This window comes from Oncorhynchus mykiss, chromosome 10 (genome assembly GCF_057628025.1).
Source record: "Oncorhynchus mykiss isolate SJ-2025 chromosome 10, ASM5762802v1, whole genome shotgun sequence".
In the NCBI taxonomy this organism is placed as follows: Eukaryota; Metazoa; Chordata; class Actinopteri; order Salmoniformes; family Salmonidae; genus Oncorhynchus; species Oncorhynchus mykiss.
In genome coordinates, this window is record NC_143031.1 from 76,872,208 (window position 1) to 76,898,576 (window position 26,369).

A 26,369-nucleotide genomic window follows, 5' to 3' on the forward strand; every position below is an offset into this window, starting at 1 on the left:
TATCAGAGATAGACATAATATGGAAAAGAACAAACTAAACAAGAGAAACAAATATTCAGCAGTCCATTAATCAGTTGGTGTGTGTGCGCACGCTGCAGGCTTGAAGCTACGAACCAATAGGCTTGGCTCTCTCATCCCTTCCAGGCTTTTGGGAGGGAGGGTGGACAATGAGCCTTTCATAGCTGATGTAAGCAATGTCCCCACGCGCTCTTGCAGCTTTCATGGCTGGGATAACTTCTTTCCTCTTTTGGCCCACAGCTTCAGGATAGTCCTCGTTGAGGAAGACGTATGTTCCTCTCAAGGTCTTGGCTCTTTCCAGAACAGCTACGTTTTCATTGAAACTCAGAAATTTGACCACTATCGGGCTTGTCACCTGGGACGGTGGTGGGTTTTCCACTCCTGTTGGCACGCTCCACTTCAATCTTCCTGTGGTTCATCTTCAGTTTCTCTGAGATTCTTTCTCTCACTTTGTCCTAAGACTCCAGGTCTCATGGAGATTCTGCAATTTCATCCACAACAAACGATGTTGCGCCTTGATTGTCCCTCGATTATCTGATTTCTCCATCATTGTTATCATGGATTAACATAAAGAACTGATGTCCTCTCTCAATGACTTACATATTGCTGTCATCTTGCAGTTTTCCTGATTAAACTCATTGAGCTGACCCTGAGAGAACTGCAAATTGTGGTTCAGGTCCTGGACCTCTCTGGTCCTGGACCTCTTTGTAGCAACTGATAATGTAATAACAGTGAATAATGTAACACCTGAAAATAACGTAATAACTTTTGCATTTATAATGTAATAAATGCTGATAATGTAATATTCTGACCGCATAACTTAATATCGTTTTTGTGCTTAATGTAATAATTATTATAATTATATTACATTTCCATTGATTACATTATAAAGTGGTAACTTTTTTCATCAATAGTGTTGTAACTTAAACCAATAATGTAATAACCTAAAAACACAATTTCTTTAATATCATGCATACTAAGTGTCACACACTTGAGAAACACTTTGCATTTGTATCCATTGCCACAACAGACTTGCGCCGTTACAGAGTGTAGATGGAACCAGACTTATGTCCAGATCTCTCTCTCTTTTACACATACAGACAGACTCACTGGGTGTGTATTGGGGGGGGTTGATATTACTATTAGAGTCAGGTTTAGAGCTAGGATTCAGGTCCCCATTGGTACTCACAGCAAGTCAGTGGTTGTAACTTGTAACGCTAATGTTATGTTGCATGCAAACAACTCGCTTGTGAAAATACACTCATTGAAAATATTCAATGCGAGTTCCATCTAGCTACCGGAAATATTTATTGCAGGACATGAACGGATAAGGCTCTGGAAGGATGTCTGTCTACAGAGACTACTCCGCTTGTGTCAAGTCATTTTGAATGAAAGTTAACCCGTAACTGGTTTGGTTCTGGTCTATTAACTGGAAAGTGTTAACTCCAAACTTGTCCGCCACGAGTGGGTGGGAGTTTTAATGTTGAATCCAAATTATTCATGGCCCATAATGAAGACACTCCCAAAGAGCTTGTTTTATAAGTCTGATTACCAAAAACTGCCATGTGCTTCATTCCAAAAACGCTTAGGGAACGTGTAGGCCTCTTTCTTAAAGGGATAGTACAATATTTGGGCATTTTGACGGAAGTTGCTAACTAGTATTAGCGCAATTGTAAGTTGTCTGCACACTTCCAGTCATTGCGCTAATGCTAGTTAGCAATGGCTCACAAAACAACCTTCAACTTCCTTCCAACTGCACGCAGAGACACAGCAATGCTATCCTGGAGTTCATATTGAAGTGTAAATGGATCCTTAGTTGAATGAAATACCCTGAAAATAAGATGGAGTGGCAGGGTTGCTAAAAACATTGTATATCTTCCCAATAGCATAAAAAACTAACCTTCTGCGCATGTGCAGGATTCTCTGCTTTTTTTGCTCCCAACGCTGCCAATTCCCTCTCCTGTGTGTGTGTGTGTGTGTGTGTCCTTGTGTTACATTGGGAGAGTTAGTTAAGTGTTCAAGTGTAATTTATTGACCATTTTGGGATACAATGTTAATGCCATATTTCCTGTGAAATATCACCACAACCTAGCAACCACTGTTGCTTGTACTTTAGCTCTTGCCTTGATTAAGTGGCTACAATAGCTAGCTAGCACTTTCCTCGCCATGATGTTAATAACAGAACTATTCAACGGTGGATAAACCCCCACAAAGGACACTGTGAGCCGACTAGCCATGCATGCTCTCCCCACTGAATAGACTGTATCCCGGTGACATCCAGATGGTTACCAATACCAATATTACAATATTTCTCATGAAGAGATCCTACTTGGAATAAATAAATAAAAGAAGAGGAAAACAGTTAGCCAAGACACTACTGACAGTGACACTGTCTCTGATCCTGTCTCAGCTCGCATGTCTCACAGCCTCTGTAGCACATGCACAGAACGTGATTTGTTTTTTGGGCTCTGGGTAAGAAAAGTCTGATTTGGTCATGCAGCCTCTGCTTAAATAAAATGGATGATCTTACTTCTCTTTTGGAGCCGAGTTCTCCTCCTCGTCTTCCTCATCCGTATCCATTGACTGGTGACTGTTTGCTGATGCATAACTCGGAGTCGGAGACTCTGCTCTCTCCAGAAGGACTCTGAAAGTACAATAATTCATAACTTCGAGGAGTAGAAGCGTTAAAAGTCCACTAATTAGTATTGCTATCAACTTCAACAAAATCCCATAAAGTGGGTGAATATTTTACCTGCCGATTCAAAAGGTTATTATTAGGCCTTAGGGATCAAAATTGTTTAAGTTAAGGATTAGATTTAAGGTCAGGGTTGGGGCCGTGAGATCGGGGGTCAAATCTTTTTGAGAAAAGTCTTCTTTTGAAAAGAATAGTAAAACAACACTATGAGAGGTGGATATAACAAAACAAAATAAAAAATGAATTGATGTCAAAATGAATAAAGTCAATCTCTTACCCCTTGAATTTCTAAAAACCTGTTTTCGCTTTGTCATTATGGGGTATTGTGTGTAGATTGATTAAATAAATGTTTTTCCTCATCAATTACATTTTAGGTCTGGATACTGTCCGAAAGTATTCAGACCCTTTGAATTTTTCCACAGTTTGTTACATTACAGCCTTATTCTAAAATGCATTCAATTGTATTTTTTCCTCATCAATCTACACACAATACTCCATAATGACAAATTGGTTATTAGAAATGTTTGCTAATTTATTAAAAATAAAAAACTGAAGTATCACATTTACAAATTTTCGGTTACTACATGTATCCAATTGTGTTATTTCATAGATTTGATGTCATCACTATTATTCTACAATGTAGAAAATAGTCAAAATAAAGAAAAACCCTGGAATATATACAGTGGGGCAAAAAAGTATTTAGTCAAGACACCAATTGTGCAAGTTCTCCCACTTAAAAAGATGAGGCCTGTAATTTTACTTATACTTATTTTAGTTACTAATACTTATTTTCCACCATAATTTGCAAATAAATTCATAAAAAATCCTACATGTGATTTTCTGGATATTTTTCCTTCATTTTGTCTGTCATAGTTGAAGTGTACCTATTATGAAAATTACAGGCCTCTCTCATCTTTTTAAGTGGGAGAACTTGCACAATTGGTGGCTGACTAAATACTTTTTTGCCCCACAGGCTCGTAAGCATTCACTCAAACAGCACTTTTGTGCGTTTTGCACGAAGTACCGAGCGTTGTACGAGATCTTCCGTTTCTTGGCAATTTCTCACATGGAATAGCCTTTAATTCTCAGAACAAGAATAGACTGACGAGTTTCAGAAGAAAGGTCTTTGTTTCTGGCCATTTTAAGCCTGTAATCAAACCCACAAATGCTGATGCTCCAGATACTCAACTAGTCTAAAAAGAAGGCCTGTTTAATTGCTTCTTTAAATCAGGACAACAGTTTTCAGCTGTGATAACATAATTGCAAAAGGGTTTTCTAATGATCAATTAGCCTTTTTAAATGATAAACTTGGATTAGCTAACACAACGTGCCATTGGAACACAGGAGTGATGGTTGCTGATAATGTAGATATTCCATTTAAAAAAATCAACAGTTTCCAGTTACAAGTAATTTACAACGTCGACTCTGTATTTCTGATCAATTTTATGTTATTTTAAATGGACAAAAAAATGCTTTTCTTTCTAAAACAAGGACATTTCTAAGTGACTCCAAACTTTTGAACGGTAGTGTATATATATAATTTATTTAAAAATGTATATCCCATATCTACACAAAATTGAAAGCTCTCACAACCCCTGTTCGCAGACACACATTCAATTGTTTCCATACACAGCTGGCAAGTCTGTTGCTAGGTAACTAGATAACGTTAGCTAATTGTTTGCTAGCTGGTTAAAACTAACAAGCATTGTATGCTAGATTAAAAATGTTTTAATTCAAATGAAAACTTCACAAAAAGTCAGAGAACATTGAACTATTATTAGTTTGAGGTCAATGGTAACTTGCTTATCTTGAAATAAAGCTCACATTTTTGTGAGGAGTTTTGCCATTGTCTTCATAGCTAAAGTTTGCTTGCTGTTCTCAACTGCCTGAAATCTCTAGCGTGATTTTACAGAAGACACAACCTATCGTCCTTCCAGGATTTAGTAATTCTGCGTTCACAATCAACGCAATTCAAAAAGAGGGCTCTCAATTTTAACCAATCACAACACGTTTGCTGCATAAACTGGTTCAATCAAGCAACACGTCAACAAACGTTTTCCCTTGTCAGCGCATTTTCGTGACAAATTACACAAAATCATTGCAAATTGCAATGCAAAGTGTCATTATTGCCAAAGCAGAATCAAGCATTTTGGCCTGAAACTATGACAAAAACAAACGGTGAAATCCTGGGGGGACTGTCATAACAAGGCAAGTGGGGACCTCTTGTGGTGGACACACAATGAACAAAACCCTTTTCTACAGACTTGAATAGGATAATAACAATGTAATTGGTTACTCTTCTATATTCTACTGCATACAACCAATTATAGCCTCCTACAAGCGACAACAGTAAATAGATTCATTAGTGACAGCAAATTGGATAAAATGCCATAAATAAAATGTGTGATCTTACTCCTCTTTTTGAGATAAGTTTCCCTCTTTGAATCCAAGAGGGATACCCATAGATTGATCACTTTTCATGGATATATAACTGGGAGCTGGTGACACTGGTCCCCGCAGATGGACCCTGCAAGCAACAAAAGACAGTCCCACAATTCAATTGAACCTACAATAAACATGTACATCACATGATACATGTATATGTCACACAGCTATACTACTCTGTATAGGCTGTACTGGTTTACCTTTCATCAATGATTTGGTCTCCATCATCACTTGGGTCTCTGCTTGAAGTCACTGACTGGTCACTCATAGACATATGACTAGCTGGAAGTAGCTGGAGATGCTTCAAATTGTTTCTGTGAACATAAAACAAAGTAACTGAGGTAATCAATAAAAAACGTTCAGACAAGCAACAAATAATAATTAGAACACCTTAGTTCTCCGTCACTCTCCAGTGTTCTAGTGGACTCACAGCTGGGTGTAGAAAAGTCTGTTTTATGCACATGGACACTGAACAGAGTAGAATTTTATTGCAGCTATAGAGTTTGAGAACCTTCTGATAGTGAAACAGGGATTGGAACGGTTCAGGGAACCGAACTGAAAACCGTAATGGAACAAAAACATTTTTGAGGAACGTAAACAAAACCGTGGACGAAAGTGGCTTCTACTGTTCCGGAACAGAACCATTATTTTATGGGAACCTATTAATAACGTTCTTTTAAATTTGATGGGAAATGGCATGAAAGCGCCTATGAAAAGCACTTACTCTGTCAAACAGAAACCTCTCCTTCCAGTGTCTGCCTGCCAGCTAGTTTTCTAGGCTAGTTACGGATACTATAGTTATCACATTTCACATTGGATTTAACAGAAAGGAAATACTTATTTTGAATTCTGGTGCCGCTGCACAAACAAGCTTGTTAGCTAGCTCTGGTCCAGGGCGTTGAGCTAGCCTCAGTGTTCAGCCAACTCTTGGACATTCAAAGCTCCTCCATATTAGCCGCTCCTCCGTAGCTAGGTACAGTGCCTTCAAAAATAATTCACACCCCTTTACTTTTCATGCATTGTGTTACATCCTGAATTTAAAATGTCAAAGTGGAATTTGTTTGACATTTTTACAAATTATTAAAAAATGAAAAGCTGAAATGTCTTGAGTCAATAAGTATTCAACCCCTTTGTTATGGCAAGCCTAAATAAGTTCTGGAGTACATATTTCAAATCAAATAAAATTGTTTTAGTCACATGCGCCGAATACAACAGGTGTAGTAGACCTTACAGTGAAATGCTGAATACAACAGGTGTAGTAGACCTTACAGTGAAATGCTGAATACAACAGGTGTAGTAGACCTTACAGTGAAATGCTGAATACAACAGGTGTAGTAGACCTTACAGTGAAATGCTGAATACAACAGGTGTAGTAGACCTTACAGTGAAATGCTGAATACAACAGGTGTAGTAGACCTTACAGTGAAATGCTGAATACAACAGGTGTAGTAGACCTTACAGTGAAATGCTGAATACAACAGGTGTAGTAGACCTTACAGTGAAATGCTGAATACAACAGGTGTAGTAGACCTTACAGTGAAATGCTGAATACAACAGGTGTAGTAGACCTTACAGTGAAATGCTTACTTATGAGCCCCTAACCAACAGTGCAGTTTCAAACAATACAGATAAGAATAAGAGTATAAAGTAACAAGTAATTAAAGAGGAGCAGTAAAAAAATAACAATACAGGGTGGTGCCGGGACAGACTCAATGTGCACCGGTTAGTTGAGGTAGTATGTACATGAAGGTAGAGTTAATTAAAGTGACTATGCATAGATGACAACAGAGAGTGGCAGTGGTGTGGAGAGGGGAGGGGGGCAATGCAAACAGTCTGGGAGGTCATTTGACTAGAGTTTTATGGCTTGGGGGTAGAAGCTGTTAGGAAGCCTCTTGGACCTAGACTTGGCGCTCAGGTACCGCTTACCGTGCGGTAGCAGAGAGAACACTCTATGACTAGGGTGGCTGGAGTCTGTGACAATTTTTAGGGCCTTCCTCTGACACCGCCTGGTATAGAGGTCCAGGAATCTCATCCAGGAAGCTTGGCCCTAGTGATATACTGGGCTGTTCCCACTAACCTCTGTAGTGCCTTGTGGTCGGAGGCTGAGCAGTTGCCATATCAGGCAGTGATGCAACCAGTCAGGATGCTGTCGATGGTGCAACTGTAGAACTTTTAGAGGATCTGAGGACCCATGACAAATCTTTTCAGTCTCCTGGGGGAGTATAGATTTTGTCGTGCCTGCTTCACAAGTGACATTGTGTGCTTGGACCATGTTAGTTTGTTGGTGATGTGGACACCAAGGAACTTAAAGCCATCAATCTGCTCCACTGCAGCCCCGTCAATGAGAATGGGGGCATGCTCGGTATAATTTTTCCTGTAGTCCACAATCATCTCCTTTGTCTTGATCACGTTGAGGGAGAGGTTGAGGGAGAGGTTGTTGTCCAGGCATCACACGTCCAGGTCTCCGACCTCCTCCCTATAGGCTGTCTCGTTGTTGTCGGTGATCAGGCCTACCACTGTTGTGTCATCTGCAAATTGAATGATGGTGTTGGAGTCGTGCCTGGCCGTGCAGTCATGAGTGAACAGGGAGTACAGGAGGGGACTGAGCACACACACCTGAGGGGCCCCTGTGTTGAGGATCAGCGTGGCGGATGTGTTGTTACCTACCTTTACCACCTGGGGGCGGCCCATCAGGAAGTCCAGGGTGCAGTTACAGAGGGAGATGTTTAGTCCCAGGGTCCTTAGCTTATTGATGAGCTTTGAGGGCACTATGGTGTTGAACGCTGAGCTGTAGTCAATGAATAGCATTCTCACGAAGGTGTTCCTTTTGTCCAGGTGGGAAAGGGCAGTGTGGAGTTCAATAGAGTGCATTCTCTGTGGATTTTTTGAGGCGGTATGCAAATTGGAGTGGGTCTAGGGTTTCTGGGATGATGGTGTTGATGTGAGCCATGACCAGCCTTTCAAAGCACTTCATGGCTACAGACGTGAGTGCTACGGGTCGGTAGTCATTTAGGCTGGTTACCTTAGTGTTCTTGGGCACAGGCACTATGGTGGTCTGCTTAAATAATGTTGCTATTACAGATTCGGACAGGGAAAGGTTGAAAATGTCAGTGAAGACACTTGCTAGTTGGTCAGCGCAAGCTCGCAGTACACGTCCTGGTAATCTGTCTGGCCCTGTGGCCTTATGAATGTTGACCTGTCTAAAGGTCTTACTCACATCGGCTGCTGAGAACGTGATCACACAGTCTTCCGGTACAGCTGGTGCGCTCATGCATGTTTGTGTTATTTGCATCGAAGCGAGAACAGAAGTAGTTTAGCTCGTCTGGTAGGCTCGTGTCACTGGGCAGCTCTTGGCTGTGCTTCCTTGCCACATCCGTTGAGCATCGGAGCCGGTGTAGTACGACTCGATCTTAGTCCTGTAATGACGCTTTTCCTGTTTGATGATTCATCGGAGAGCATAGCATGATTTCTTATAAGCTTCCGGGTTAGAGTCCCGCTCCTTGAAAGCAGCAGCTCTAGCCTTTAGCTCAGTGCAGATGCTGCCTGTAATCCATGGCTTCTGGTTGGGGTATGTACGTACGGTCACTGTGGGGACGACGTCATCGATGCACTTATTGATGAAGCCAGTGACTGATGTGGTGTACTCCTCAATGCCATTGGAGGAATCCTGGAAAATATTCCAGTCTGTGCTAGCAAAACAGTCCTGTAGCTTAGCATCTGCTTCATCTGACCACTTTTTTATTGATCTAGTCACTGGTGCTTCCTGCTTTAATTTTTGCTTGTAAGCAGGAATCAGGAGGATAGAATTATGGTCAGATTTGCCAAATGCAGGGCGAGGGAGAACTTTGTATGCATCTCTGTGTGTGGAGTATAGGTGGTCCAGAGTTATTTTCACTCTGGTTACACATTTAACATGCTGATAGAAATTTGGTAAAACTAATTTAAGTTTCCCTGAATTAAAGTCCCCGGCTGATAGGAGCACCGCCAATGGGTGAGTGTTTTCTCTTGTTTGCTTATGGCGGAATACAGCTCAGTCAATGCTGTCTTAGTGCCAGCCTCTGACTGTGGTGGTGTGTAAACAGCTACAAAGAATATAGATGAAAACTCTCTCGGTAGGTAGTGTGTTCTACAGGTTATCATGAAAAACTCTACCTCAGGCAAGCAATAGCTCGTGGCAGCGTAGCCTAGGGGTTAGAGTGTTGGACTAGTAAGCGAAAGGTTGCAAGATCAAATCCCCGAGCTGACAAGGTACAAATCTGTCATTCTGCCACTGAACATGGCAGTTAACCCACTGTTCCTAGGCTGTCATTGAAAATAAGAATTTGTTCTTAACTGACTTTCCTAGTTAAATAAAGGTAAAATAAAAAAAAGATTGTGCACCAGTTGTTGTTTACAAAAATACATAGATCACCGCCGCTGTTCTCTCCTGCCGGTACATTGTATAACCAGACAGCTGTATGTTGATGTTGTCGTCGTTCAGCCACGACTCCGTGAAGCATAAGATGTTACTGTTTTTAATGTCCCGTTGGTAGTTTAATCTTCCCAATAGCTCGTCCATTTTATTGTCCAAAGATTTTGCTAGCAGAATTGAGGGGAGTGGGGGTTTATTCGATGCTTCTGCACTCCGGCCTCTCTTCCTCCGCCTACTCTTCACGCAGATCACTGGGGTCAGGGCCTGTTCCAGAGGGAGCCGTATATCCTACACCTCGGGCTCGTCAGAGTCATGAAAGAAAAAGGATTCTGCGAGTCCGTGGTGAGTAATCGCAGTCCTGATGTCTAGAAGTTATTTTCGTTCATAAGAGACCGTAGCGGCAACATTATGTACAAAAATAGTTTAAAAAATAGGTCACAAACAGCGCAGATAAAAAATGGAAAAAACACATTTGTTTGGGGGCACGTAAAACATCTACCTTCTGCTCCGGCACCAACTTACTTATCTTATTTGATTAACAAGTCACATACTAAGTTACATGGACACACTGTGTGCAATAATAGTGTTAAACATTATTTTTTTATGACTACCTCATATCTGTACCCTACACATACACGTTATCTGTAAGGTCCCTCATTCGAGCAGTGAATTTCAAACAAAGATTCAACCACAAAGATTCAACCACAAAGAACAGGGTTGTTTCCAATGCCTCGCAAAGAAAGACACCTATTGGTAGATGGGTAAAAACAAAAATGCAGACATTGAATATCCCTTTGAGTATGGTGAAGTTATGAATTACACTTTGGATGGCGTATCAATACACCCAATCACTACAAAGATACAGGTATCTTTCCTAACTCTGTTATCAGAGAGGAAGGACACTGCTCAGGGATTTCACCATGACGCCAATGGTGAGTTTAACAGTTACAGAATTCAATGTCTGTGATAGGAGAAAACTGAGGATGGATCAACATTGTAGTTACTCCTCAATACTAACATAATTGACAGAGTAAAAACAAGCCACTAAAGTAATACCGGCAAAAGAAAATTAACAAAGAAATTAACTTTTTGTCCTGAAAACCAATTGTTTGGGGCATAAATGCCACTCTCCATATTTTCAAGCGTAGTGGTGGCTGCATCATGTTATGGGTATGCTTGCAATCGTTAAAGACTGGGGAGTTTTTCGGGATAAAAAAGAAACCGAATTGAGCTAAGAACAGGCAAAATCCTAGAGGGAAACCTGGTTCAATCTGCTTTCCACCAGACACTGGGAGATTAATTCACCTTTCAGCAGGACACTAACCTAAAACACATTTCCAAATCTACACTGGAGTTGCTTACCAAGAAGACAGTGAATGTTCCCGAGTTACAGTTTTGACTTAAATCTATGGCAAGACCTTAAAATGGTTGTCTCGCAATGACCAACAATCAATTTGACAGACCTTGAAGAATTTTGAAAAGGAAAAATGGAAATGTTGCACAATCCAGGTGTGGAAAGCTCTAGAGACTTACAAAGAAAGACTCAGAGCTGTAATCGCTGCTATAGGTGCTTCTACAAAGTATTAACTTAGGGGTGTCAATACTTATGTACAGTGCATTCGGAAAGTATTCAGACCCCTTGACTTTTTCCACATTTTGTTACGGTACAGCCCTACTCTAAAATGTATTTTGAAACATTTGTCTCATCAATCAATCTACATAATGACAAAGTGAAAACAGATTTGTATTTTTATTACAAATAAAAAACAGGTATCTTGTTCACATACAAATTCAAACACTTTGCTATGAGACTCGAAATTGAGCTCAGGCGCATCCTGTTCCCATTGATCATCCTTGAGATGTTTCTACAACTTGATTGGAGTCCACCTGAGGTAAATTGAATTGATTGGACATGATTTGGAAAGGCACACACCTGTCTATATAAGGTCCCACAGTTGACAGTGCATGTCAGCACAAAAACCATAGAGCTCCGAGACAGGACTGTGTTGAGGCACAGATCTGGGGAAGGGTACGAAAAAATGTCTGCAGCATTGCAGGTCGCCAATAACACATTGGCCATCATTCTTAAATGGAAGAAGTTTGATACCACCAAGACTCTTCCTAGAGCTGGCCACCCTGCCAAACTGAGCAATCGGGGGAGAAGGGCCTTTGTCAGGGATGTGACCAAGAACCTGATGGTCACTCTGACAGAGCACCAGAGTTCCTCTGTGGAGATGGGAGAGAAGGACAACCATCTCTGCAGCACTCCACCAATCAGGCCTTTATGCTAGAGTGGCCAGACGGAAGCCACTTCTCAGAAAAGGCAACATGACAACCCACTTGGAGTTTGCCAAAAGGCACCTAAAGGACTCTTAGACCATGAGAAACAAGATTCTATGGTCTGATGAAACCAAGATTGAACTCTTTGGCCGGAATGCCAAGCGTCACGTCTGGAGGAAACCTGGCACCATCCCTACGGTGAAGCATGGGGGTGGCAGCATCATGCTGTGGGGATGTTTTTCAGAGGCAGGGACTGGGAGACTAGTCAGGATTGAGGGAAAGATGAACGGAGCAAAGTACAGAGATATCCTTGATGAAAATCTGCTCCAGAACACTCAGGACCTCAGACTGGGCAGAAGGTTCACCTTCCAACTGGACAATGACCCTAAGCACACAGTCAAGACAACGCAGGAGTGTCTTCAGGACAAGTCTCTGAATGTCCTTGAGCGGCCCAGCCAGAGCTCGGACTTGAACTCAATCAAACATCTCTGGAGACCTGAAAATAGCTGTGCAGCGAACCTCCCCAAATACAGGTGTGCCACGCTTGTAGCGTCATACCCAAGAATACTTGAGGCTGTAATTGCTGCCAAAGGTGCTTCAACAAAGTACTGAGTAAAGGGTCTGAATACTTATGTAAATGTGATATTTCAATTTTTTATAATAAATAAATTAGCAAAAATGTCAAAAAATCTGTTGCATTGTGTAGATTGATGAAGGGGAAAAACGATTTAATCCATTTTAGAATAAGGCTGTAACGTAAAAAAATTTGGAAAAGTCAAGGGGCCTGAATACTTTCTGAATACACCGTAAAGGAGTTATTTATATATTTAATTTTCAATACATTTGCAAAAAAAATCTAAAAAACATGTTTTCACTTTGTCATTATGGGTATTGTGTGCAGACGCGTAAGAACAAAAATAAATGTCATGTACTTTGAAATCAGGCTCAAACAACAATGGGCTATAAGTCAAAGGGTATGAACACTTTCTGAAGGCTCTGTATCTAGCTAGCATACAATTATGTAATTCAGTGAAGTAATGATAGGCCTACTAGTAATATCCTAAACACATTATAATGCATGTCATATCATGATACCGAGAACTTCAAGGCAGCACCCCTCTCTCTCACTCTCTCCCAATCCCGCAAAATGTAAGTCACATCTCGCTCCCTACACTTGACTGTCATTCAAGGATGTAAACAACTAGCTGCTCTCTCAGCACTGATTGGTGGAGTAATTTAATGAGCTAAATGTAAAAACTGTCTACTTCACAAGTTAACAAAGGAACAATATAAATCACTATTTCTTTCTCAGTCAGACCTGTTCAGAACTTTATTATAGTGGTTGGAACAGCGGAACGGGACATATCGGGGTTCTGTTCAGAACTTTATTATAGTGGTTGGAACAGCGGAACGGGACATATCAGGGTTCTGTTCAGAACTTTATTGTAGTGGTTGGAACAGCGGAACGGGACATATCGGGGTTCTGTTCAGAACTTTATTATAGTGGTTGGAACAGCGGAACGGGACATATCGGGGTTCTGTTCAGAACTTTATTATAGTGGTTGGAACAGCGGAACGGGACATATCGGGGTTCTGTTCAGAACTTTATTATAGTGGTTGGAACAGCGGAACGGGACATATCGGGGTTCTGTTCAGAACTTTATTATAGTGGTTGGAACAGCGGAACGGGACATATCGGGGTTCTGTTCAGAACTTTATTATAGTGGTTGGAACAGCGGAACGGGACATATCGGGGTTCTGTTCAGAACTTTATTATAGTGGTTGGAACAGCGGAACGGGACATATCGGGGTTCTGTTCAGAACTTTATTATAGTGGTTGGAACAGCGGAACGGGACATATCGGGGTTCTGTTCAGAACTTTATTATAGTGGTTGGAACAGCGGAACGGGACATATCGGGGTTCTGTTCAGAAAAAAAAACGATTGGAAAATAATGTTTGTTCCAACCCATGTGGTGAACACAAATAGAGTATTAGTTTGATAGAAATGCAAGACTGCAGTACATGCTGCAGGGGTTAATTAGGGGAAACTGAGTTCCAACATTATCTGACTGGAAACAGCATTCAGTTGAAATTGAATTTTCATTTTCCAGATGCATTTTGCAATTGAATCTATTACTATACCTTGTAATGTCAGTAAATACAGTAATAATCACTTATCCTGATTATTACTTGTTGGAATTAGCTAAACTTTGTACACTGAGATAGAAAATAATTGATAGAGAAGCATTAAATAGAAAGAGTGAAAGAGACTGGGTTGTGTGTCAGAAGTTAATGGTTTTCTGTGGGAAGACAGATAGATTTGGAATGTGTTGGGTGGAAGGGAGTAGAGCAACGGTTGAGATAGGGGAGACAAATGGACATCTGTGGACTAGGGAAAGGAGGTCAGGAGGTGAGGACAGTTCCCCTTGAGGGAGTAATCAGGGTTTAGTATCTGATTACCTTCTTCCTGTTAAACCATAAGATGTAAGGATTGGAGAGAAGGAGGGGTGTCCTAAAGTGGGGTGTATATAACTGTGATGGTGAGAAATGTTTTGCTGTCTGAATACAGCTGTACAGAACCTTTGGGAAGTATTAACCTTGGATAAGCTGCTCTAGTGTCCGTGAGTCATTTACTCTGAAAAATAAGAACCTAACATACTATAATACACAGTTATCCTGATAATTACTATAATACACAGTTATCATGATAATTACTATAATAAACAGTTATCCTGATCATTATTATAATAAACAGTTATCCTGATCATTATTATAATAAACAGTTATCCTGATCATTACTATAACACACAGTTATCCTGATCATTACTATAATACAGTTATCCTGAAAACTACATCATTAGAAGTGCAACGTCCTCCAATGGACGGACAACACACACACATACAGTGCCTTGCGAAAGTATTCGGCCCCCTTGAACTTTGCGACCTTTTGCCACATTTCAGGCTTCAAACATAAAGATATAAAACTGTATTTTTTTGTGAAGAATCAACAACAAGTGGGACACAATCATGAAGTGGAACAACATTTATTGGATATTTCAAACTTTTTTAACAAATCAAAAACTGAAAAATTGGGCGTGCAAAATTATTCAGCCCCTTTACTTTCAGTGCAGCAAACTCTCTCCAGAAGTTCAGTGAGGATCTCTGAATGATCCAATGTTGACCTAAATGACTAATGATGATAAATACAATCCACCTGTGTATAATCAAGTCTCCGTATAAATGCACCTGCACTGTGATAGTCTCAGAGGTCCGTTAAAAGCGCAGAGAGCATCATGAAGAACAAGGAACACACCAGGCAGGTCCGAGATACTGTTGTGAAGAAGTTTAAAGCCGGATTTGGATACAAAAAGATTTCCCAAGCTTTAAACATCCCAAGGTAATATTGAAATGGAAGGAGTATCAGACCACTGCAAATCTACCAAGACCTGGCCGTCCCTCTAAACTTTCAGCTCATACAAGGAGAAGACTGATCAGAGACGCAGCCAAGAGGCCCATGATCACTCTGGATGAACTGCAGAGATCTACAGCTGAGGTGGGAGACTCTGTCCATAGGACAACAATCAGTTGTATATTGCACAAATCTGGCCTTTATGGAAGAGTGGCAAGAAGAAAGCCATTTCTTAAAGATATCCATAAAAAGTGTTGTTTAAAGTTTGCCACAAGCCACCTGGGAGACACACCAAACATGTGGAAGAAGGTGCTCTGGTCAGATGAAACCAAAATTTAACTTTTTGGCAACAATGCAAAACGTTATGTTTGGCGTAAAAGCAACACAGCTCATCACCCTGAACACACCATCCCCACTGTCAAACATGGTGGTGGCAGCATCATGGTTTGGGCCTGCTTTTCTTCAGCAGGGACAGGGAAGATGGTTAAAATTGATGGGAAGATGGATGGAGCCAAATACAGGACCATTCTGGAAGAAAACCTGATGGAGTCTGCAAAAGACCTGAGACTGGGACGGAGATTTGTCTTCCAACAAGACAATGATCCAAAACATAAAGCAAAATCTACAATGGAATGGTTCAAAAATAAACATATTAGAATGGCCAAGTCAAAGTCCAGACCTGAATCCAATTGAGAATCTGTGGAAAGAACTGAAAACTGCTGTTCACAAATGCTCTCCATCCAACCTCACTGAGCTTGAACTGTTTTGCAAGTAGGAATGGGAAAAAATTTCAGTCTCTCGATGTTAGAGATATACCCCAAGCGACTTACAGCTGTAATCGCAGCAAAAGGTGGCGCTACAAAGTATTAACTTAAGGGGGCTGAATAATTTTGCACGCCCAATTTTTCAGTTTTTGATTTGTTAAAAAAGTTTGAAATATTCAATAAATGTCGTTCCACTTCATGATTGTGTCCCACTTGTTGTTGATTCTACACAAAAAAATACAGTTTTATATCTTTATGTTTGAAGCCTGAAATGTGGCAAAAGGTCGCAAAGTTCAAGGGGGCCGAATACTTTCGCAAGGCACTGTACATACATGCCTACCTCATATCAGGGTCCATGGTCTCATCAAGATCCTTGTTTGGTGACCCATCCTTCTGTCTTTTTTTAGGGATGGCTCTACCCTCAGCCCCCTGATGACTCATTATAACTCTCAGAGAGGAGGTCTCACAATCCTGAAGAGGACTGGTCTGGTCCCAAATTAATCTGTAAATAAGAAGAGTAAACACCATTATATTAAAATGTTTCAATACAAAAGCAGAATAGAACTACTGTTGGCCTGCAGTGCTGGGGATTTAAATTGACATTATAATTACATTCTGTAAAGAATTTGGTTCAGAATACAATTGTGAAAAACACTAAAGGTTGAATGTTTTCTTTTGTATTATTATTATAACAAAAAAAAGATTTAGCCCAGCAATGTAGCATAATTATAGTGTTTATGTAATTATGTTATTTAATTGTCTTTTTGTGTGTCAGTCCTCTTTTATGAAATGGTATTATGCCTAGGCTGGACACCAAACCGCCCCAACCTGGTCATGGCTGGTCATGGCTGGACAGAACACAGTTTATGTCAAAAGTACATTTTTACATTTTAGGTAACCCTAACGCTTTCCTTAACTTTGACCTAATTTTCACAACCTACTAGGTTAATTATACTAACCTGCAGAGTAATTTCTTCTAACCTGCTAGGAAAAGTCAATCCTGGTCAATTCTGACATAACCTGTACCCCTTCTAGCCAAAACGCTTCCCCAACCAAAGAGAATGATTAGATGCCTCTAGTGGCCAAAAGGCTGCATTAGTATGGGCAGCGCCATTAACAGCTTCCACCATTTTTATGTAGTCAACTGGGTGGGACATCATTGGCTTACCCTTCCTGGTGACCCTGTTGGAGTCATGTCCAGCCGGGTCAACGGGAGGGATCAGTCAGTTCTGATGTAGAAAATGTACTACTTTAAAAAGGAGATAGCATCAACGGCTCCTGAGTGGCGCAGTCTAAGGCACTGTATAGCAGTGCAAGGTGTCACTACAGTCCCTGGTTCAAATCCAGGCTGTATCACATCCGGGAGTGATTGGGTGTCCCATAGGGCCCACCGTCGTCCAGGTTTGGCCGTCATTGTAAATAAGAATTTGTTCTTACCCGACTTGCCTACTTTTTAAAAAATGCTGCTGCTATCTCTATGGCTCAAAACCAAAGTGGCTGCATTTTTATGAATCAATTTTGTCAATGTTGGCTGGGAGTCAGAGGCCCTATCCGAAATCCATATTGCCCACTACTTTCTAAGACAATGTGTACTACTAATCGTACTAGATACTATTTGGAAACGTACTGTTTACTAACAATGTATGCAGTAAGCAACAAATATAAACATGCTCCCTCAAAAGTGTGCAGCGAAGTATAGCCGAAATGAGTATAACATCCTGGCATTTAAAGCATACTGGATTTTCCACATTTCACATATAAAACGTTGCATTTTCGCATAGCTAAAATTCCTAATATTAAGAACGCAAGTATGGGTATTTCGAAACAACCCTGCAAAAATGTAACTCAATGACCTATGACCGCCTTTCAACGTTTGGAAGAAATGCACTATGTACACAACACAATACACACGATTGTCTATTGTTCCTTTCTACATAAGTATGTCTTATTTTAGGTTAACTATATTAATACATCCGCTAAATATCTTAAATCTCAGCGTCTGGTAGCTGTGTGAAAGAGAACACTTGTCGTGGTATTCCTTGTGCGCACTCCGCCATTATGCTACTGGGCCTAGCGGAGTACTAGATTTATTTACTTGCCATTTATTAGAAAGAAGTTGAAAAATCGGGCCTTTATTAAAAGCAAGTTTCGTTGAGTTGAATAAGAATCGACTCCCAAAGAATCTTACACCTGACTTTCATAATGAAAATATGAACCTACCATTTCTCCTGCTGTCTTGCAAGTCGTAAAACCTGGGATGAAGCAACAGGAAGAGAGAAAAGTTGTCGAAATTACTTTCAGTTTCTAACAGGAAAGAATTTAGACAAACAACTCCCGCTTTAAAAAAAACAGGTCTACATTTTTTAAGAGGCAGAATATGTAGTTCTAATACTGAAATATTTGTGATGTCAAATATTGTTAGGGTCAAATTAATTCAAAACATTGAAATAACACGACACATCTGATACATCTTGGTATTGGCATACGCCGCAAACTCTATAAAGAAAATATTTATTGTCCATTAAAATGATTTGATCATGTGTGAATATGTCTTCAGATCGTGCTTATTAAATGCAGTGAAGACACAAACAAGCATAGATCAGAAAACATACAGTATTACATTTGCATAATATTTTTGTCATTCCTGTGATAGTTGTAATCACTCCTTTGTTCCTCTAGGTGGAGACAGAGGACTTTGTAGAGCTGATGGGTCCTGAGACCTTAGAAGAGACAGTGGAAATGAAAGGAGTGAAGGGACGCTTTCAGAGGTACAGAGACCATAGGAAGTAGTTTGGGGGGGGTGCTTTTTTGGGGGGGGGTTAAACTGAACACAATAGGGCATTTAGTTATTTAAGAACAGTAATTTGTCATAAATTAATATTCATTTGTTGAGGTTGGTTGATACTTCTTCTAATGTTTGTAAATCATTAGAATGTGTCCACAGATAGTCCTTAGATGAACTATAAATCAACCAACCAGCAACCCAGCAACAAACCAGCCAACCAGTCAAGTCAGAACATTGACGGATATACACAGTGTACAAAACCTTAGGAATACCTTCCTAATATTGATTTTCAGCCCCCTTTTGCCCTCAAAACCGTGCCAATTTGTCGGGGCATGGACTCTACAAGGTGTTGAAAGCGTTACACAGGGAAGCTGGCCCATGTTGACAGAAACCTGGCACCCTGTTCAAAGGCACTTCAGTATTTTGTCTTGCCCATTCACTCTCTGAATGAAACACAGACACAATCCATGTCTCAATTGTCTCAAGGCTTAAAAATCCTTCTTTAACCCGTCTCCTCCCCTTCATCTACACTAATTGAAGTGGATTTAACAAGTGACATCAATAAGCGATCATAGCTTTCACCTGGATTTACCTGGTCAGTCTATGGAAAGAGCAGGTAATTGTTAATGTTTTGTACTCTCTATAGATATCAAATAATGAAGTCAAACAACTTGTAGAATGTACAGCAACCTCTTAAGGATCGGACCCTTCAATTTTCACCTAAAATGACATTCCCAAATCTAACTGCCTGTTGCCTAGGACCTGAAACAAGGATATGCATATTCTTGATACCATTTGAAAGGAAACACTTTGAAGTTTGTGTAAATGTGAAATTCATGTAGGAGAATAAAACATTAGATCTGGTAAAAGATAATACAAAGAAAAAACATGTGGTTTTTTGTCACATCTTTTAAATGCAAGAAAAGGGACATAATATTACTTAGGAGAACAGGCGCACTTTAGATGTTGGCCACTAGATGGAAGCAGTTGTAGTAAAACACCAAATGGATCTACCTCCTGGCCCTCTTCCCCTGCCTTACCCACCAATGGTAGAGACAGAGATGACCACGCCTACTGAAATGCCGGATTGGACAGCGTCACCAGAAGATGACTCAAGCCAACCCACTACTGAACAAGACTGGTGTCAGGAAGAACCACCCTCTGCCTCAAGTGACACCTCTGAATGGGAACAGCTGTTAGACTCATTGCTGATAGAGTAAAGGGCACTGTCCTAAACGGATGCCCATATATGTACTGTTATAAGAGCAAGGGCACTATCATAAACGGATGCCCATATATCAACTGTTGTTAATATGTGGTAATGCAGCTGTGTGTCCTCCAAAGTTTGTAGAGGGGAGGACAATCACGTGACCTCGAGTGAGAGATAAAAAAGGTATATATAGAGAAACTGCCGATACTTCGGCGCTGCCTTCTTGAATTCTGAATTCATTTAGACAACCATTTGACTTAGGGTAATTGGCACCTGACTCAAATTACTTAAAGATTCTAACTTGTTGGATCTGAGAAGTGACTCTCCGATATACCGTTTAACTATTGAACAGCTGTTCTGTCGCCTGTGGCCTTGGTGCTTGTATACTGATGCAAATTACATCCAGAGAAAGTCTAAAAAACTTAACCTCTCGATTGAGCTCAGTACCTTGCCCTAGGTGCATGGCACAGACTATTCGATATTCCAGTGGGGCAGGGAATCACCAGTGGGTTCTCTCATCCAGTCCAAACTTGAATCTCTAAATTTAGTAAAGCACCGACTCCAATTCAACCTCTCAGCCAGTAGAGGGGAGTCGCTACCTACCTAAATTCTTAAAAGAACTCTGACCGACTGAAACTCTGCTCCTGATACCGTGGGTCTGTCTCCCTGTCATCTTTTAAAGGTAATTAAGTTGAAATATTATATTTCATTAGAGATAGGTGTTATCATTGTACCAGGCATTATAGAGCATTAAGGCATTTGCATGTTTTTGATTAACGCTGTGTGTGACCAAGTAACAAATTGTGTATTTTGAAGTGTGTTTGATTGTAAAAGACAAAAAACAGTGTTTTCAAAAATAAACGGTAGTCTTATTTTGTCTAGAGTAAAACGCCCTCCCAAGACAGTTAACGGCACGGGAGATGAGAACTCTGACACTCCCCTCTACCGGGACACTGGAAACGGAGTCCAATATTCTATGACGAAATTAGTTACCATTAAAAGACAAGGAGGAAGGTGTGTCCAGTAGTGATTCATTAATTGTCTTATCGATCTAAGTTTTATTATCCAAGCGATACATAGCCGACGGGCAGAGTAGTGAGACTAAGTTGACTAAAGGTCTTCACACTTTAAACTAGATACATCACAGAGGGGAAATACTCAACTTGAGGGAAATCATATAGAGACTGGTAGGAAGAAGGCTTAATAACAACTCAAGGATCTATTAGTGGTGTAAAAGTAGTCTAGAGGATAAACGTGGGGTTCACACATCCCAGCTAGAGCTAGACCGTTGAGAGTGACAAGGCAAAAGACATCCCTACGCGGACAACGTATCGATATAGAAAGGGAGGCAGGGCTACGCGAGCGGTCCTGGTTATACCGAGATAACCTGAAGTATCTATAGTGCCCTGTCCAATCCAGGGAACGGGACGCTAACCACCTCTAGCACCCCGCTGCCGGCCAAGGGGCGGGGCTGAAGGTTTCGTATCGCGACACAGTGTATGTGAAAAGTTTTAAAATGTTCAAAATGTTGTATCAGATCTGCCCAAATCTGCCTATTGCTTTATTGATACATTTTCAAGTGCAAAACGGTGCACTCTCCTCAAACAATAGCATGGTATTCTTTCACTGTAATAGCTACTGTAAAATGGACAATGCAGTTAGATTAACAAGAATTTAAGCTTTCTGCCCATCTAAGATATGTCTATGTCCTGGGAAATGTTCTTGTTTACTTACAACCTCATGCTAATCACATTAGCGCACGTTAGCTCAAGAACATCTCATTGCTGTAGTATCTTCCTCCATTCATCATGACCATCTTGTTTATCTTCTACAGCAGCTCAGTGACCTGAGAGGGATTCTGATCTTCATTGTTGAAGACATGATATCTCCCTTTACATTTCTGAGTAAAATCCTGAAGATCTGGATTACAATTATCCACAATGTATATAGAGTGCCTTGCGAAAGTATTTGGCCCCCTTGAACTTTGTAACCTTTTGCCACATTTCAGGCTTCAAACATAAAGATATAAAACTGTATTTTTTTTGTGAAGAATCAACAACAAGTGGGACACAATCATGAAGGGGAACGACATTTATTGGCTATTTCAAACTTTTTTAACAAATCAAAAACTGAAAAATTGGGCGTGCAAAATTATTCATCCCCCTTAAGTTAATACTTTGTAGCGCCACCTTTTGCTGCGATTACAGCTGTAAGTCGCTTGGGGTATGTCTATCAGTTTTGCACATCGAGAGACTGAATTTTTTTCCCATTCCTCCTTGCAAAACAGCTCGAGCTCAGTGAGGTTGGATGGAGAGCATTTGTGAACAGCAGTTTTCAGTTCTTTCCACAGATTCTCGATTGGATTCAGGTCTGGACTTTGACTTGGCCATTCTAACACCTGGATATGTTTATTTTTGAACCATTCCATTGTAGATTTTGCTTTATGTTTTGGATCATTGTCTTGTTGGAAGACAAATCTCCGTCCCAGTCTCAGGTCTTTTGCAGACTCCATCAGGTTTTCTTCCAGAATGGTCCTGTATTTGGCTCCATCCATCTTCCCATCAATTTTAACCATCGTCCCTGCTGAAGAAAAGCAGGCCCAAACCATGATGCTGCCACCACCATGTTTGACAGTGGGGATGGTGTGTTCAGCTGTGTTGCTTTTACGCCAAACATAACGTTTTGCATTGTTGCCAAAAAGTTCAATTTTGGTTTCATCTGACCAGAGCACCTTCTTCCACATGTTTGGTGTGTCTCCCAGGTGGCTTGTGGCAAACTTTAGACAACACTTTTTATGGATATCTTTAAGAAATGGCTTTCTTCTTGCCACTCTTCCATAAAGGCCAGAATTGTGCAATATACGACTGATTGTTGTCCTATGGACAGAGTCTCTCACCTCAGCTGTAGATCTCTGCAGTTCATCCAGAGTGATCATGGGCCTCTTGGCTGCATCTCTGATCAGTCTTCTCCTTGTATGAGCTGAAAGTTTAGAGGGACGGCCAGGTCTTGGTAGATTTGCAGTGGTCTGATACTCCTTCCATTTCAATATTATCGCTTGCACAGTGCTCCTTGGGATGTTTAAAGCTTGGGAAATCTTTTTGTATCCAAATCCGGCTTTAAACTTCTTCACAACAGTATCTCGGACCTGCCTGGTGTGTTCCTTGTTCTTCATGATGCTCTCTGCGCTTTTAATGGGCCTCTGAGACTATCACAGTGCAGGTGCATTTATACGGAGACTTGATTACACACAGGTGGATTGTATTTATCATCATTAGTCATTTAGGTCAACATTGGATCATTCAGAGATCCTCACTGAACTTCTGGAGAGAGTTTGCTGCACTGAAAGTAAAGGGGCTGAATAATTTTGCACGCCCAATTTTTCAGTTTTTGATTTGTTAAAAAAGTTTGAAATATCCAATAAATGTCGTTCCACTTCATGATTGTGTCCCACTTGTTGTTGATTCTTCACAAAAAATACAGTTTTATATCTTTATGTTTGAAGCCTGAAATGTGGCAAAAGGTCGCAAAGTTCAAGGGGGCCGAATACTTTCGCAAGGCACTGTATACTGAACAAAAATATAAACGCAACATGTAAAGTGTTGGTACTATGTTTCACGAGCAGAAATAAAAGATCCCAGAAATGTTCCAAACGCACAAAAAGCGTATTTCTCTTAAATGTTCAAATGTAAATCATCCCTGTTGGTGAACATTTCTCTGTGTCCATCCACCTGACAGGTGTGGCATATCAACAAGCTGATTAAACAGCATGATCATTACACAGGTGCACCTTGCACTGTGGACAATAAAAGGCCACTCTAAAATGTGCAGTTTTGTCACACAACACAATGCCACTGATGTCTCAAGTTGAGGGAGTGTGCAATTGGCATGCTGACTGCAATAATGTCCACCAGAGCTGTTGCCACAGAATTTAATGTTAATTTCTCTAACATAATCCTTCTCAAACGTTGTTTTAGAGAATTTGGCAGTACATCCAACCGGCACTACAACCGTAGACCAAGTGTAACCACGCCAATCCAGGAACTCCAAATCCGGCTTCTTCACCTACAGGGATCGTCAGAGACCAGCCACCCGGGCACCTGATGAAACTGGGGAGTATTTATTTCTGTAATAAAGCCCTTTTGTGGGGAAAAACGAATTCTCCTTGGCTGGACCTTGCTCTCCAGTGGGTGGGCCTGAATCCCAAGTGGGTGGTGCTATGCCCTCCCAGGCCCACCCATGGCTCCGCCCCTGCCCAGTCTTGTGAAATCCATAGATTCGGGCCTAATTTATTTATTTCAATTGACTGATTTCCTTATATGAACTATAACTCAGGAAATTTGTTGAAATTGTTGCATGTTGAATTTAGATTTTTGTTCAGTATATAGCATCTAAACTTTTCCCATCCACCTGTCACGTCTGCTCCCGCTCTTCCCTTCCCCTGGCGCTTGAGGGCGCCAGATTACCCTGCATCACACGCTCCTGCCATCAATCATGCACACCTGCCTTCCCTCATCACTCGCATCAGCGTTATTGGACTCACCTGGACTCACTTATCTCCTGTTGATTTCCTCCCCTATATTTGTCAGTTCCCCAGCTCTGTTCCCTGCTGATTCATTGATTGTTTTTTGTCTTTGTTTTCTGTTTGCTGACGCTGTTCCTGTCTCGTTATATGTCCGTTATTTATTAAACGTTACTCCCCGTACCTGCTTCGTCTCTCCAGCGACATCTCATGTGACACCACCTCTCCTTCTGTCTTTCTGATATAACAGTCACGAGATGCGTTTGTTTCAAAATCTTTCCTTCCCAGGATGGTGGTTCCTGCTGCACTCTTTCCAACTCCAGTCTTCCCCACCAGAACAATCCAGACCTCATGTTCTGTCGGATTACAATGAAAATGTTGTTGCCTTTGACATGAGTATAACCTTAATGTTCTTCCTGTTGGCACATTTACAAACATACTTTTTCTGTTAAATAGTTTTCCCTCCAAATTCAGTGGAACAAGGGAGAGTATCAGTTCCTGGTGTGACCAGACAAGAGGACGTGTTTCTGTTAAATAGTTTTCCCTCCAAATTGAGTGGAACAAGGGATGGTATCAGTTCCTAGTGTGACCAGACAAGAGGATGTGTTTCTGTTAAATAGCTTCAGTAAAACATTTTGAAGTGAAACAGTTTTCCCTCCATAAAATAAATAAAGGCAGATTAATAAATATTGTGACATCACCACATGAGAGCTGTGAGGACTCAAGGTCTGCTACTGAACTGATTAAGTTGATGCAGATCTCTTACTAGTGTAGACAGTTGAATGAGGGCCATGCTTTAACCCTGGTAGTAAAACAGAACCACTTGATCAGTTCAGGGTCAGATAATGACATGATGGTTTTAGAGTGCATTGATGGTGAGAAGTTGCCAACCACAGATCTAGGATCAGATTTCATCGCTGTCAGTACAAACCTTAACAATAGGAAGTGTATATTCAGTTGGCAGATCCAAAGGTTAGGGTTATTAGGGATACAATTGGTTAAGATTAGGTTTAAGCTTAGAGTTAATGTTACTCATAGTGTTGTAGGTTTAGGGTTACACAGTGTTATAGGATTAGGGTTACACAGTGTTGTAGGCTCAGGGTTACACAGTGTTATAGGTTTAGGGTTACACAGTGTTGTAGGTTTAGGGTTACACAGTGTTATAGGTTTAGGGTTACACAGTGTTGTAGGTTTAGGGTTACACAGTGTTGTAGGTTTAGGGTTACACAGTGTTATAGGTTTAGGGTTACACAGTGTTATAGGTTAAGGGTTACACACAGTTTTATAGGTCAGGTGATGCAATCACAAGTGGCAGCCTTTGGAACTCGCACCAATCACATTAGTTCTGCCCTAATAAGATCGAATAACGAAACATGTGATGGGAGACTAGTGATTCATTAAGCATCTGACCCATTTCAGTTGAGAGAAAGGTAACGTTCCAGGTCATCTGTTTTTTGCAGTCTTGTTGAGCACATTATCTGATGTCACAACACCTGGAGAAGTGTTTTCAGCAACCCCATTCATGTGATATACGTGGCTAAATAACAGATGGCAAGTTACATTTCAAGCCCATGATCTCAAAATAGACTTGTTTAAAGCCCTCTGCTTTACACCTCTGAAGCCCTCCCATTGTCATGGTATATTTTCATACAGTGCAGAGGAGGCTGGTGGGATGAGCTGTAGGAGGATGGGCTCATTGTAATGGCTGGAATGGAATAAATGGAATGGAGTCAAACATGTGGTTTCCATACGTTTGATGTGTTTCATACCGTTCCATTTAAACCATTCCAGCCATTACAATGAGTCCATCCTCCTATAGCTCCTCCCACCAG

General features: G+C 40.8%; 1 protein-coding gene across 1 annotated transcript in view; it reads right to left on the reverse strand.

Moving 5' to 3' along the window:
• LOC110497213 (interferon-induced very large GTPase 1) overlaps positions 1-18,641 on the reverse strand; it is a 34,681-nt gene extending 16,040 nt beyond the window's left edge. Inside the window, exons 1-5 of the mRNA XM_090188028.1 lie at positions 18,244-18,641; positions 16,364-16,525; positions 5,359-5,472; positions 5,127-5,240; positions 2,549-2,662 (exon numbers count right to left, since the gene is read on the reverse strand). Coding sequence (XP_090044154.1) covers positions 2,549-2,662; positions 5,127-5,240; positions 5,359-5,472; positions 16,364-16,464 — 443 coding nt within the window. The 5' untranslated portion in view covers positions 16,465-16,525; positions 18,244-18,641. The remainder of the gene's footprint in view (positions 1-2,548; positions 2,663-5,126; positions 5,241-5,358; positions 5,473-16,363; positions 16,526-18,243) is intronic.
• Positions 18,642-26,369: the final 7,728 nt, after the last annotated feature.